Source organism: Trachemys scripta, chromosome 1 (genome assembly GCF_013100865.1).
Source record: "Trachemys scripta elegans isolate TJP31775 chromosome 1, CAS_Tse_1.0, whole genome shotgun sequence".
NCBI classification, from domain to species: Eukaryota; Metazoa; Chordata; order Testudines; family Emydidae; genus Trachemys; species Trachemys scripta.
The window spans coordinates 346,345,141-346,360,886 of NC_048298.1; the positions used below are offsets into that span (position 1 = coordinate 346,345,141).

A 15,746-nucleotide genomic window follows, 5' to 3' on the forward strand; every position below is an offset into this window, starting at 1 on the left:
CAACCCTCTATCCCCACCTCGCCTCAGTCGTAGGCTACTGCCAGTCACCAACTAGCCCCCGCTCCCTGGGGCAGACTGCAGTATAAGCCCCTCATCACAGGCAAGGGGGGTTTGGACCTGCTGCCTTCCTCTGCAACCCAGTGCCTCTATGGGGCCTTGGACAAGGCCCTGCAGCCTGGGGAGTTGCCAGTCTGGAGTTCCCCAGCCCCTCTGGCCTTTCCCCAGCCCTGCCTTACTCTAGTTACCCTGAGCTTCCCAGCAGCCAGGCCCATCTCTCTCTCTGAAAACAGAGAGAGACTGTCTGCTCCCTGGTCAACTGCCCTCTTATAAGGGCCAGCTGTGGCTACTTCCCCAATCAGCCCAGGTTTTCCCCTACCACAGCCCTCTCCCAGGGCTGTTCTAAGCCTTTCAGGACAGGAGCGGGGTAACCACCCCGCTACACAAGGGTCCTTGTCCAGGTGGGCTCTGGAACTTAACAGCACCAAACTCTGGGGAGCACCTGGAATTCGAACCTGGATCGGGATCAAGATTTTCCTAGTGGCCCCTATCCTGGCTCCCAGCACTCCTGATATGAGCCTCGGTTATTAGACGTGACAGCTCCTCTTGCCGTGGGCTGGTGGTTAAAGCACTAGACTGGACCTCCCACAAGCTGGGTTCTGCTACCACAGACGCTTTGTGGAACACTGGGCAAAACACAAAGCCGAGTTTTCAAGTCCTCAGAGGCCACAATTGGAGCCAGATTTTCAACAGAGCTCGTGTCCCCTTGTGCTGAGCTCCTGTGGAAATCTGGCGGCTTATTTTGGTGCCTAAAAGGGGGGCTGAGCAATTCCAAAAATCCTGGCTCTAATTATTCTTTGCCTCGGTTTCCCCATCTCCAAAACGGGTGCAATCGCCCTCCCCTACCTCGCAGGGGTGTTGGGAGGATAAACCCATGAATATACGTAGGATGCTCAGAGCAATGGGGGCCACCTGACAGTAAAGAGAAATCAGGCCAGCTCCGTGGCACAGGTGACAACCATCAATTTCCCCTGAACGAGCCAATGAACATGCTTCCTGCAGGGGTCCCCTGGCTCCCAATCCAAAGTTGGGCACATGGGTGAGATCCGATGATTTGTCCCACCGATCTTCAAGTTAGCAACACTAAGGCCTTGTTCTTTAAAGGGAAACGTGTGCGTCTCTTGCTACAGTAGACTGTGAATTGCAGGCGAGGTGCTGAGCGGTGAGGAGCCAATAGACGATTTTATAGAGAACGGGTCTCTAAGGAGTTCTGCAGGATTTCAGAGCTCATTGTCTAGACTCCTCATTTGAAAATAAAAATGAGCTAGGGATGTGCACTAAGCAGCCATCCATCTACAAACCCTAATCACCTTGGGGCTACCCCAAGGAGCTTGTTAAATGCACCTGTTGTCCATAGGGGGCCCATCAAACTAACCCTGTCGGCCTGGATGATGTTAAAAACTCCTCCCATGCGATGCTGTTGGGTGATGCTCACCGGACTCGGTGTGGGCGATTTTCATCGCCGCGGGGGAGAAACAAACCCAGAGCAGAGAGGTCAGAACACAGCTTGGGGTTTTCGGCTCCCTGTCTGCTCTTGCATCAGATTGAAACTCCTTGTGGCTAGCCTCAAAGCTGTACAGAACTCTGCCCCCTCCTACTTCTCCTCTCCTCCCTCTGTTGCCTCTTCTCCTCCGATATCCCCAGCTTTGTCTGCTCGCGCAGCAGCTTTCTCACACAGTCACCCCCGCTTCTTCCGCGGGCCCTCCACAATGCACAGTGCTACTGGCCTGAGCTTGTCCACACAGCCCCTACCCTGTCCACACTTCAGTCCTCTTAAAGACCCTTAAAGCCCCGCTGCCTGCCATGGGTCAAGGTGACTTGCACCTACGTTCCCCATCCCCCGACCTCCGTCTGTGCCTAGATTGTGTGAGTGCCTTGACTTAAGGACCTGACCGTCCCTTCTTGCGTCGTTAGCAAGCCGCCGGCACAGGGTGTGTGAGGAAAGATGGCCCAGCGATTCTTGCTCTAGACTAGGACTTGGGAGACCTGGCTTCCGTTCCTTGCTGTCCCCTAGACTTCCTGTGTGACCACCTCGCAGGGGTGTTGTCAGGCTAACTACATTAACGATAGGGACACTGCAGCGATGGGGGCCAGAGAGGTACCACAGAGAGATGCTATTGTATGTAAATACTGGATGCTTGTACTCCAGTCCCTACTAAGCTGACGTCCCATTGTGCTAGGCGCTGCATAAACCGCTTGTGAGGGCCAGACCCTGCCCCAAAGAGCTGGCAGGCTGAACACACACGACAGAATTGTGATCCCCCTTTCCCTGACGAGGCCCAGTGAGATGAAGTGATTTGCCGAAGGCCGTGCAGAGAACCTGTGGTGAAGGTGGGAGGCCAGCTCTGCAGGCCGGTGCCATCACCCCACCCCCAGCCTGCCCGTTTCTCAGGCTTTCTCAAGTGACTATGACTCTATCTCCCTCTGGTGGCTGGTCTGCAAAGAAGATAACAGCCTACTGCTACTGTCAGCGGACCTTCCATCCAGTGGTACTGAAGCTGCAGGCTCTGGGTTTTACCCGCCCTGCCGGCACCTCCATAGACACCACGCAGCCACCGGAGAGGGACAGAGTACATGGGCTAACAATTCACGGGCAGTGCAGGTCAGCCAGCAGCGTTCCCTGCCCCTGCTGCAGCCAGTGTCCGCCCTGGGACATTTGGACTATGCCCTCCCGCTCTCTACGCAAAGGAGAGGTGGAGTATGGGTCTGATCTTGAAAAGTCCCTCAGCTCCCACTGAAGATGACGTAAATCAAAGGGCGCTCAGCCCCACGGAGGAGGTTCCCACCGCCTGTCAGGCCCTGTGCTCACTGTCTCTTATTTCAGAGGAGCTCGTCTGTCCCACGTCCTCCGTTCCGCACAGCGTTGGAGTACGCGCTGCCTCCGTCCCTATCCAGCAAAGCACATCCGCGCCGGCCGTTCTCAACCGGGGCCAGCGAACGAGGGCAGCGCACGGGCGGCGACAGTGCCAAGACAGTGTCTTGCCGAGCGTCACTGATAATAAAATAATTAGGCGACGAGTCGTCGCTCGGCTTGAATAAGGAGATTAAAGCCTTTTCTGAAGTCGGCATCCCCCTTAACTGCTGGATGTGTCCTGCATGCCGCGATTTTTTATTTAACGGCTACTTACATTCCCCCCCACTCCCTCCCGCTTCTTCCACTTAAAAGGACGCTGCCGCCGTGAAGTTTTCAATAGTGTTTAGAACACATTCATCGCAGCCACGCAGCAAGACCTGACACCAGAATCGGTCTGTTTCATGTATCAGCGGGGTACGTATATGGCCTTCACTGGCGCACGGCGTTGCGGAATCCTTCATGCAGGTAGACTCGCAACTCCCCCGGGAGTTAAAGAAAGGCTATTGTCCCCCATTGGACAGTTGGGAAACTGAGGCACGGATTACTAAGGCTATGTCTACACTGCAGCTAGGTTTCTAATTTACAGCTCGGGTACAGGTACCCAGTGCTAGCTCAGATCATAGCAGGGTAGCCATGTCTGCATGGGCCGTCCGTCCCAGTACACCCCCAAGCAGGATTGCACCCAGCACCGCTAGCCCATGCCGCTGCTCTTTTTAGCACACTAACTCAATCGGCGCGAGCACAGGTCTGTTTAGTAAAGTGGAAATTACAGCCCCGGCGGGTGTGTTTAGACGTCCCTTGAATGATTTGCCCAAAATCTGGGCAATCGAATCCTGGCCACCCAAGTCCTCAGCTACCACCCTGCCCATGGCAGCTTCCCTCCTGTCTAGTCCTGCTTCTGTTCGGGAGGCTTGAGCAGGGTGGGTGCTCTGCAGGCGGTGAATTTTACCCCTATTTATGGAGAATTTTACCCCTATTTATCCAAATGCTCTGGATCCCCAGAGGGGGTCTGTGACAGAGCCAAGATTTAAATCCCGATCTCCTACGACCCAGTCCAGAGCCTGGACCATACCACCAGCTCCCCTTTAGTTGTCAGTCTTGTGGATCCCCCGAAACCATCTCCCCACCTGTGCCTCCCGCCTGCGTCCATCCGGCGACTAGAAAATGTAATTCTGTGACAAGCCCCATGACTAATCCCATGTGAGCAGTTTGTTTGCAACTGGCCTCATTTCCTTGATCTAATCCTTGCGTTTCTCTTGCCTTGGGCCGGTGCCGGCAAAAGCGCTGCTGTGTTGTTGTTTAAATTAAACGTGTCAGACTCCATGGGGTCTGTGGTTCTGATAACCATCTACGCGGGGCACAAGGAGGGGGGCAGAAACAAGGAAGAAGGGGAATTGCTCTGGGTTGGTAAAGGAGGGTAGCTAAGTGTGCTGCTCAAATGAAACGAGGCCACAGAGAGCTTGGCTAGGGAGCTGACCCTGACCCACAGGTCTGAATGCAACCAGCCCAGAAGGTGGGGAAAACTTTGGATTTAGACAATCTAGTTCTTGATTCAGACTTCACAGCTCAGGTCTATTTCTGTAAAGGAAGCATTGCCTAATGGTGAGATCTGTCAACTAAGGACTTTCTATGCTGTGTTGAAGACGTCTAATAAACCCTCCTCCTGCTTTTCCACCGCGAGCTCAGAGTCACTCCAGATTAAGGAGGGGGGGGTGCATTGCTCCCTTTGGAGTCTCCCTCAGGCGTCCAATCCAGGTGCACTCCCTGCAGGGAGCTCAGGGGATGAAGCAGGGGAGCTTAGGGTGACCAGATGTCCTGATTTTATAGGGACAGTCCCGATATTTGGGGCTTTTTCTTATATAGGCTCCTATTACCCCCCAGCTCCTGGCCCGATTTTTCACACTTGCTGTCTGGTCACCCTAGGGGTGCTGAAGGCTCCGAGGGTCGGTCCCGGGAGGTGGGGAAGCCAAGGGGCTCACCCCAGCGAGAGAGTGTGACCCTACGGGGGCTGACGCACTGAAGGGTTCCTCCCAGGCACTGTTCCAGAGCCGTTCAAGAGCACCAGGCCTGTGGCTCCAAAGAGGATGGCTTAAACGCTGAAGCATCAAGGTTTCTATCCCTTCTAGCTATTTTGTAAGCCTTGCTAACATAGCTGTGGATGTTCGGATTATCCGTACAAACGTCCAATCCTCTTTTTGGTGTGTTTTTTTTAAGACTCCCACTAAGCTCTGGGCCTCAGTGATCTCTTGTGGCTGGGAGTTCCATGGGATGATTAGGCGTTCTGTATATTTCCTTCGATCCATTTGAAGCAGTGGAGTAATCCTAAGCTGCAGCCTCTCCCCGCCAGTCTGGCCCTGTAGCTCTGCCCCCATGCCACTTTCTAACCCCACCCCCACGCTGCCAGGGGTGGGGCACTGTGGCGTAGAGGAACTGGACCACCGCTGATTTTAAGAGGAATACCGGGATCCATATCAGGTGTGTAGGCCAACCCCTTAGCACTCTCTCTGCATGTAGGCCTAGTGGAAGGTGCACTAGACTGGGACTCAGGAGATCTGGGGTCTATTCCTGGCTTGGCCACTAGCTGCTCGGTGAGCTAAGGCGCCTCTCTGTGCCTCGGTTTCCCCATCTGCAAAATGGGGATAATGAGGCGACCCTCCTTTGTAACCGCTTTGAGATCTCTGGATGAAAAGTGCTATATAAATCCTAGATATTATTATAGCTGCTGCTACCTCCCAGATCGGCACTGGAAAGTCGTCGCGTGGCCAGAGCCACGTGCAGCCTGGGCTTGGGAGAAGTACGTGCTGCTGGATTCGGCCCCTGGCTTAGAACAGCGCAAGAAAAATAAAACTCTTAAGCAGTCTTAGCATTTCAACTGCTCAATATAAATAACTCCTCGGTGTCTTCTGAGTCACCCAGCTGAAAAGTACAAGCTACCCTGTTTCCCCGAAAATAAGACAGTGTCTTATATTAATTTTTGCTCCCAAAGATGCGCTAGGTCTTATTTTCAGGGGATGTCTTATTTTTCAGAAATGAAAAATGCCTTATTATCGGTGGATGCCTTATTATCGGGGAGGTCTAATTATCGGGGGGATGCCTTATATTACAATGAGAGGCAAAACTGTAAGTAGGCCTTATTTTCGGAGGATGTCTTATTTTCGGGGAAACAGGGTAATAACTAACTCTTTAAGGGTCGCTGACGATAGGCTGCAGAGTACTTCCTTGCTAAGGCTTCAGGTTGAGTCATAGTGACACAGTGAAGCCGGCCTAAGCCCTGGTGTAGACACTGCTAGAACAACAGAAGAACCCTTTCCGTCGCTGTAGTGAGCGCCTGTGCTGCAGGTGTGCCGCTGCAGTGTTTCGAGTGGAGACGAGACCAGAGGAAAAGATAATCCCTGCCCCAAGGAGCTTCTGGTCTAATTAGACAAGTTAAAGGGGAAACTGAGGCACGTGGAAGGGCAGTGACTTGCCCAAGGTCACCCACCAGGTCAGAGCAATAGACAGACCCCTAGCCTGGTGTTTGTTATCGTGTATTTAGGATGAGATACCACAATGTCAATATAAGAATCTAGCCAGGTAGAAATGGACGGCAGTGGAAAGCTGAGATCCGCAGTGGCATGAACTATTTCTCCCTAGATATTCATTCTGTGCTTTGTCCCATCGCTGTACGGGATCTGTTTGAAACGGTTCCTAAAGAAGCTGGCTTTTCGGTAAGAGGTGAGGTATGAAATTACTGTGACATTTTAGCACAGAGCCCCACCAGTCTGAGAACACGCATAAGCGGCAGCATTTCAGCTGTAGCTCGGATCTTTTCCCTTATCTCCAATTTCTCAGCCATGTGTTCACAGTCAGAACTAGACGGGTGTATCGGAGGAGACGTGTTGCTCTATTTCATTTCGTTGCCGGCAGGTCTCCCGCTTCCTCGGCTGGTGCCCTACCCTGCCTCCCATAACCGGGGTGTGCACCTGTGTCCTTTATCCGGGGAATCACTCCAGCACTTGCAGGGACATGGGCTCCACACTGTTTAAACCTGAGCTCAAGAGGCAAAATTTTGGATCTGGATTTCCAACACCCCAAAGCACCTAGATCCAGGGTTTTGGTTCAACCTGTTTGAAATTAGGGGGCTGTTGCCTGGAATGAGAACAAAGAACACCCCCAAATTTAAGAGGCTAAGGGGCTGTCCAGACCCATTCTGATTTTCCATCCCTAATTCCCACAAAACTAGTATCCTGTGATCCGATGCACACTGTCCAGTGTTTTGTCCGGTCTCTCTTTAAGTAGCCCAGTCCCTGCTTCGCTTGGGCTAACAGACACACTTCTCTTTCCTTTGCTGATGTAGCAGCATCAGCCGTCACAGCCCTGGTGGGGAAAGTGATTCACTGAACTCCCCCCCCCCCTTTTAGATGAGCAACCCCATCCATTAAGTAGCACAGCTCAGCGCTTTGCAGGGCAGGGCTAGACTGCTAGAGAGTCCCAGGACGGCTTCCTCCACGCTCCGGCGTGCCCATGCTTCTGGCTAACGACCAGCTCAGCTATCAGGAAGCCACGTGGGAGCCGGGAAAGAGACAGGCAGAAATCTAGCAATAGTGAAAGAGCGAGAGTAGACGGGAGAGACTGGCTCGAGAAACCTTGGGCATTCCTGGAAATGCATTTAGATCATTCATTGCTTCCCAGGAAAAAAAATCCCCCGGAGTGGTTTGACCTCCCAAGCCACATGCTCACAAAACGGTTCCCAGCAAAAGTCAACAGCAAGGTTTGAAACCTGGGCACTCAGCACCAAAGCACTGCCCTCCACCACTTGAGCTAAAGGAGCAGCTCTGTCAGCAACCAGCAGTAGTAGGCTGTTGCTCTCTTACGGAACAGCAATTAGCTGGGGAACGTGACATGCACTTTGCGTTCACGTTATGTTTACACCACGGATGCTGCCCTGTGCTGGGAAGGAGGCAGCCACATAATTTCCTACCAGCTCATCCAGGGGAAGGGTCAATTTTGGCTCAGGTGGTAAAGCTCCCCTCCCTGTTTGGGTGTTGGCCGCAGGGCATAGTCATGCAGTCAGGGTGTAGACCAGTGGAGCAGAGCCCATACTAACTGACAGCATCTGCTGCAGTGTCTGGCCAGCAGCCAGCAGACACAATGGGATTAATTCCTTTAACAGCCTACATTTGATTATTCTTCTGATTATTTGTTAGTTGCAAGGCGCCAACAATGTGCTCAGGGTTGTACCGGAGACATAAGCGATACCACATATCTAGGTGGATCCCTGTATCTAATACTGAAGGATCTGAGAAAGGACCTAGTGTAGCTTTCCTAGGCATAAGAGACTTTACAGTTGGCTGCATCCAGGGCTGGAAGCAAGCACCGTGTCTCTCGCTGGAAAGATGGACAGCTCCCTTTTCCAATGGTATCAGCTCTCACTCCTAGCCCTGCAGGGTGGTGACAAATCAGAAGAGGCCTTTACCAGCCAGCATCATTTAGAACACCCCTGAGGCTGCTCTAAGTAACACCAAAGGCTGGATCATCCCTTGGCACCCCTGGGGATTGAGAAGGGGGTGACAATAGGCTTTGGAGCGCTACATCGGTCCCTCAGTTTGCTGACTCCCACCTTTCCACTGAGGCAAACAGCACAGACTGCACAAACAAACAGACCGCACTAAGCTGTGCAAAATGCCCCGCTGGGCCAATCCTGCCCCGGCAGGGAGGTGGCGCTAGAGAGGTCTCTGCCTAGGAGCTCTCTGCCAAGGGCGAGGGCCTCAGAAGGGAAGTTGATTTAGGATGTCTCTCCCAGCACAGGACAGAGGACAGCTCTGCTCCAGATCCCCCTCGGGAAGTGCCAAGCTGCCATTCAACGAGCATCGCCTTACAGCCCAGCTAAAGAGTGGAACCGTGTGACCCAGTCTGGCTGGAGCTCTCTGCCACGTGCTGAGCCCGACATTAATTGACAAAGGCTGCCTGGATAATAATGCACCGTGCGGCGTCCCGCTCGCTCACGCCGTATAAAAGCCAGGGCTGGCGTTAGGGGGTAGCAAGCCGGGCAATTGCCTGGGGCCCCATGCCACAGGGGCCCCCATGCCACAGGGGCCCCCACAGAGCTACATTGCTCAGGCTTCGGCTTCAGCCCCGGGTGGCAGAGCTTGGAGACCTGGGCTTCAGCCCCAAGCGGCGGGGTTTCAGCTTTCTGCCCTGGGCCCCAGCAAGTCTAATGCTGGCCCTGCTTGGCGGCCCCCCTGAAACCTGCTCGCAGCCCCCCAGTGGGCCCATGGTTGAGAACCACTGCGGTAGTGTATACACAGCTCTTGATTGACAGGCCCTCGCCCCCCAGGCTCTGGGGAAAGTAGGAGATGTTTGCAACATGAAACCTCATTAAGGCTCTGGGCTCTGGAGTACAGGGCAGGGCGTCACAAGTGCTTTCTAGAGTAACCCAAAGAACTCCAAAAGGGGAAAACATGGTTTTAATTCTAGATACATAGGGTCAAATTGGGCTCTGTATCTTGGATGTCCATATAGAGTAACTCCACTGAACGCAGTGGAGCTACTCCAGACTGGCACCAGGGTAAATGACAGCAGAGGCTGTATAATCTCTTAGGGGATGAAATTCACTCACTGGGCCTTGCTCTCAGGGAGGCAGGGTGGCACAGTGGTTAGAGCACTAACTTAGGACTTGAGAGATCTGGATTCAGTTGCTGCCATGTGCTTCTTGCATGATATTAGGCAAATCACTTAGTCTCGCTGTGCCTCAGTTTCCCATCTGTGCAATGGGGATAACAGCCCTGCCCTGCCTCCCGGGAGGATGAGAAAGACATTAATGACTGAGGTGTTCAGCCACGGCACTGATCAGGCCCGCGGAACTACCATAGTTGGGCTGCAACCAACAACCTCATCTGAGCACTCTCCCAGCCTTCATCGCAATCCCCCCCACACACACTTCAATAATGATGTGTCCCCAACTCGAGCGCCCTCTGAGGCACTACCTGAACTCCGGTTCAGCTAGACTGAGTGATCCTCCCCAGAGACAGGTGTGTAGCGGCAAAGTCTGTGGGGCCGGTTCTCCGAGGCTGTTACCTTGTGTGACCGCTTCACCTGGGCTAAGGGAGGGTAAAACCCTACCCCATCAGAACAGTGGAACTGCCAGGCCACGGGGGAGTCAGGCTCCCTGCCCCGTGACTGCCCACGAGGCTGGAGAAGGGAGGCTGCTTTACTACAAAGAACCCCCCAGACAAATCATTTGTCCTTCAGAGGGTCATTGTGCCAGATCTGGAGACTAACTGGGCTAATTAACCCTCAGGTGAGTGGCTGATTCTCCATCATTTGATGTCTTTAAAGCAAGACCGGGCATCTTTCTTATAGCTCTGCTCCAGCGGAGTCAGAAGCCGTTAGGCTTGACGCCGGGGTGATGGTCTCTGGCCGTGGCCGTGCAAGAGGTCAGAGTAGACGGCACAATGTCCCTTTTTTGCCTTCAAATCCATGAATCTGTTCCTTCGGTGGGATCCTCCTGGTGTCTGGTGCTACTCAGTATGAATAAATGAATCTGGGTGTGGAAGCCAGGAGAACTGAATGCTAACCCAGATCCTGCCACTGTCTTGCTGTGCGGCCTTGAGCAAGTCACTTAACTTCTTCGCCGCCATTTATAGGGCTGTATTGAGCTGAGCCCACAGGTGAATGCTTTGAGAGAGCTGCTCACCGTCTCCAGTCCTTCCCCACAATCTTCCCCAGCCAAGGAGAACACCAAGCTAACGCCTCAGGTTAATCTTAATACTAGCCCTGTACCTGTCTGCCTATGGCAGCTGTGCCTCAATCCAGCTCTGTTTTACTAATGATCATTAATACATGGAAGCCTCCATTTTTCTGCTTCCCCCCCCCCATTTCTTTGCCCAGCATCGGCTCCATCATATAGGCTTTGTCTGTGGGACCCCATCCGCCAGCACTAACAACCCTTCCATAGCCCCCTCCAGGTGAGAGATCCAAGGCTTTGTGATCGTTCTGGCTGGCATGACTTGCCAGAGCCAGGAGCCCTGACTTCTGGGCCTGTGCTCTAAGCCCTCCATCGGGCAGCACATCATGCCACTGAGATGCCCTCACGAGGACTGGTGGCATCACACGATCCAGCACCCGCCCAGAAGCTGTGCCTGCGGTTGTAGTGTAGGGAGAAGTCGCTAGACAGGAGATGTGAGTTCTAGTCCTAGCTCTGCCACTGACTTGCCAGGCAACCTTGGGCAGGGCACGTCATCTCCCCGTGCCTCAGTTTCCCCATCAGAAGCATGGGGGTGCTGACATTTGCCTCTCTTTCTGATGCTCTTTGAGATCTATGGACAGGTTGTTCCTGCCCTGCAGAGGGAGAAGAGGGCTCCTGGAGTGCAGGGAGCAGGAGGAATGCACCAGCTCTTGAGATACTCATCCATGGCCCTGTGCAACTATGGAGTTGGAGTGGGTGTGCCTGGCACCGTTGCCTGTCCATGGGGAAGAAGACTCACTCCCATTCATGTGGTGGCTACTGCACTGACAGGCCTGTGTCCAATAGCTCCTGGGAAAAGGGCTGGCTGTGGGTCGGGCAGGCCCACCCGGGGAGCTCACAGCAGAGGCAGCACAAATCCAGGCAGCGCTGTGTGCTGCTCAGAGAGGGGTGCTCCATCCGCTACCCATGCCCATCACCCTGTGTTGTGCCACAAAGGGGGTGATCAGGATCCCGGCCTCAGGCTCTGCCCTGAAGGGCTGGGGGTGAATGGGGTGGACCAGCTGGGCACGGAGCAAGCCCCCGGCTCTCTCCTAGCGGGAGCGCTTCGCTGCTGGCCGCAGCAGGCGGCTCACAAGCCATGCCCCAGAAGGAGCCAGGGAGCTCGCCAGCCGGGAAGCAGCTGCACTCGGAACTTCCCCCCGCCGCTGCAAAGCCCTCGCCTCCTTGCCTCCAGCTGGGCTGGACTTGCTACAACTGGAGCTGGTGCCCACGTATAAATGAGAGCACAGGGGCTGCCTGCTGCACACCGCGGCGGGGTGGTTAAAGCCGCTCGGGTCCCACAGCTCCCCGGGCACTACTCCAAGAGCCAGGCTCGCTGGGAGCAGCACCCCGCTCCTGCTGCTTGCTTTCAGATGCAAATCGGCTCTTGGGTAAGAGGGGAGCTGTGGCTTCTTGCAACACGCGGCAGTTTCACTTCTCAGTTGCAACAGCGGTGAGACCTAGCAACGACCCTTTCCCCGGGGCGCGCTGGTGGGTGGGCATGAAAGATGTCAGCCACCAGAGGATCAGGGGAATGGCTGGACAAATAACTCCCCCCGGGGGAAAATAATAACTCTGCCTGGCACCAGAGCCAGCGGGTTTAAAACAATGGCAACAAGCGGATCTCGAGCGGGCCTCGCAGCATGGGCTGAGATTGTTCAGCTATTGTCTGAACACGGGTGACTTACATGGGCAAACAAAGGAACCCAAACATGGCACAGCGTCCCTGCTGAGCGCACAGTCCCCTCCCCTTGGCACCAGGCGGGACGCTCACTGCCTTCTCCTGGCAGACTGCCGCGGAGAGACAGCCCGAGGATCCGGCAGGCCCTCCACTGACCCTGACCCGGCCATGGCAGGGTGAAACAGGCGACGAGCCTCCTCCCTGGCTGCACAGGAGCGGTCTTGCAAGCAGCGGGGACACAGATCAGCGTTCGCGTCCCACTCCCGGTCAGTACCGGGCCCAGGCCGAGGAAGCTAATGATCCAACCCGCAGACCAAATTCGGTGATGAATCCGGCTCACGTGCCACCTGAGGCACGTTGCACAGATGCTAAGAAGACTGCAAACAGTTCGGATACAACTGACCGTGCCTGCCTCTGAGCCTTCAAACGCTCCACACACCCGGCCAAGTGCCCCCCTGAGGTCCCTCCGGGGGAGTCACAGGAGGGGTGACTAGAATCCAGATGCAGAACTCAGCCCCTCCTAGGAAGGGAGCTGCCTGGTACAACTGGACCGGTGTCAGCATTCCTATAGCTTGGAAACTACAGTGTTTCCCATGTCAGTGGTACAAGGAGAGTTGTAGTTGCCAGTGCAAAGTCTATCCACACACACACACACACACACACAGCCCTTTACAAAACGAGCCCAACATTTCTTTAGCTGCTCCCTGGGAAACAGCTCACCCATGTGCCCGCACAGGCAGGGCTGCCCAGAGGGTTCAGGGGGCCTGGGGCAAAGCAATTTTGGGGGCCCCTTCCATAAAAAAAGGTTGCAATACTATAGAATACTATATTCTCATGGGGGCTCCTCCAAATTGCCCCACTTGTGTCCCCCCGGAGGCCCTGTGCACAGGGCTGCACTACCCTGGCTTCCATGCCATGCCCATGCAACCCCTTCCCTCCTTCCACACCAGGGGGATTTGCAAACGGCAAGACTAAAGCAACTGAAGGGAAACTGAGGCAGCAGGCAACCAGAGGGCATCTCGCCCTGCTGCGCTCCCCGCTGTTGTTTGAAGGCCTGAGCGAGCAGCCCAGAAAACAAGCCCCCTGGATCTGCTCCATCCCACGTCCCCACCCGGTCCGTGTGGCACGGACCGGCCGTGTCAGGGGGCAGTGCCCTCTGTGGAAATACCAAGCCCTGGCTCCGGCGTCCCCATGCCCAGCAGACAGCAGCCACCGCTGCAGCTAGGCCAGGTGTGCGGCGCAAGGGGTGGGCAGGGGTTGGCCAGTCCCCCAGGGGAGCCGGCCCCAGTCGCTGGGTCTCTCTCCTTTATTTCTTGCCCTCTCTCCCGGCTCGGAGACAGGAAGAACTTTTTCCTCCTTCCCTCCCTCCCGCTCGGTTTCATTCTCTCTCTCTCCTCTGCTCCGTTCGCTGGCTCCTCTCCCCTTCCCTCCCTCCTCCTTTCCTCGCTTCCCCCTTCCCTCCAGCGCCCCCCGGGCTAGAACCCCCGCGCGCCGGGCACTCACATGTCAGACGCGGCCGGCTGGTAGGGCTGGCTCCGGCAGAGGATGGAGTGGCCGCAAGCTTGGCCCATCTCTCCTCATCCTCTCGCCAGCCCGGCCAGATGCAGGCGAGGGCTAAGGATGCTGCTGGCCAGAGGTCCCGGCGCCCTTCTCTCTCCCGGCTCGCCGCGGCTGCGGCTGCTCCCGGAGCCGGCTCGGGGGAGGGTGTCTGAGGACTGGAGCCGTAACCGAGCCTAATGCAGCTCGCTGGAGCAGGCAGGGTGGGCGGGTGCCGCGAGGGAGCATGTGTGAGCGAGCGAGCGAGAAACACCCGCTCGGGCTGACCCGCGGCGGAGCCGCTCCACGCCCGCGGGCCCTGCAGCGCCCGGGCAGGGGGCTGGAGCCAGGTGCGAGTCCCGGCGGGCGGAGGGGGCCGGGCTGGGGTGGAGTTTGCTGATTGCCCCGGGGCTGGGCGGGGGGTCTCCTGGCCGGCGGGCGGCTGGGGGAGAAGCCTTTGTTCAACTCGGACTAACTCCAGCCACCCCGGGCAACAGCAAGGGTGTGTGTGTGTGTGTGTGTGTGTGTGTGTGTGTGTGTGTGTGTGTGTGTGTGAAAAATCCACAGGCACACACTGGGCCAGATCCTCAGCTGGTGTCAAGGTGTGTGTGTGTGTGTGTGTGTGTGTGAGAAAAATCCACAGGCACACGCTGGGCCAGATCCTCAGTGTGTGTGTGTGTGTGTGTGTGTGTGTAAAATCTACACACGCACTTGGCCAGATCCTCAGCTGGTGTCAAGGTGTGTGGGTGTGTAAAATCTACACACTCACTTGGCCAGATCCTCCGCTGGTGTCAGTCCGGGGAGGGTGTGTCTGTGTGTGAAATCTACATGCACACGCTGGGCCAGATCCTCCGCTGGTGTCAGGCAGGGGAGGGTGTGCTGTTGTGATCAGCCTCGCTCCAGTGACTCCAGCAAAGCTCTATTTGACACCAGCGGAACGACACTGACTGACACCCGCTGAGAATCTGGCCCGACAGCTCCCAATGTGCAGTGACTGCACTCCAGCCTTGGCAAGTCCCCGTCTCTTCTCCACTCGCCCTGGTTATTACTCAGGGGGTCCCTCCTCTCCATCCCCTCCCTCATCTCCCCTCTGCTCTCGCTCACCTTCTCATCTCAGTTCACCATGGGCATCGCCTCCCCACCCTGTACCGCCGCTGTCCCCTGCCCGCTCCCTTGCCTGCTCTGCTTTGGGCCCTGCTCTGTCGTTAATTGCCATCAGGAGCGAGCCAGTCGATACGGGTGCCGTTATTCTGCTGCTGAAATGGCTCGGGCTATTATTAGCCGGGTGCATGTTAGTAATTTAATTCATGTGGTTTGGGGAGCCTGGCTGCATTGTTACAGCAGGCAGGAAGGAGCTGGGTGTGTAATCCCTGAGCCTGAGCATGCAGTGGGGGGGCTGGGGACACTGCAGGACCAGGGGGCCCAAACTGAGCCGGCTTCGGCGTCTTTAGTCACCACCCCAGGTGGAGTTCTATGGATTTCCGCGCTGGAGCCGAGCCAGCCTCGAGCCATCTCCCCTGCCTGCCTGGCACGCAGAGATTTATACCTAGTGCCCTGGCGCATGGTGACGGTCACTGGGCCAAATTAACCCTGGAGAAAACTCCACTGGCTTCCACTGCTGGATTTGTGATCACTGGTCCTGATCGGCTAAGAATAGTGCCTGTCCTACTAGTTCTGTTCCCCCGTTCCCCCCACACATCCTGCTGTTCGTCTCATCCATCTGCCGTGCCTTGTCTTGTAGCATCCGTCTACGCTGCAGTCAGAGGTGTGATTGCAGCACATGTTATACACCAGCTAGCTGGAGTAACCATAGCAAGTGAGGCCGCCGCGACTATACAAAGCTACTCGGGACCTGGGTGCTCCTGCACACGCAGCGCCGTGAAACCATGTGTCAGAACTGGAAGCAGCCTTCC

General features: G+C 55.7%; 1 protein-coding gene across 1 annotated transcript in view; it reads right to left on the reverse strand.

Moving 5' to 3' along the window:
- Positions 1–14,032, reverse strand: part of LOC117871393 (cGMP-dependent 3',5'-cyclic phosphodiesterase-like) — a 370,986-nt gene extending 356,954 nt beyond the window's left edge. The window contains exon 1 of the mRNA XM_034759325.1: positions 13,801–14,032. Coding sequence (XP_034615216.1) covers positions 13,801–13,868 — 68 coding nt within the window. The 5' untranslated portion in view covers positions 13,869–14,032. The remainder of the gene's footprint in view (positions 1–13,800) is intronic.
- Positions 14,033–15,746: the final 1,714 nt, after the last annotated feature.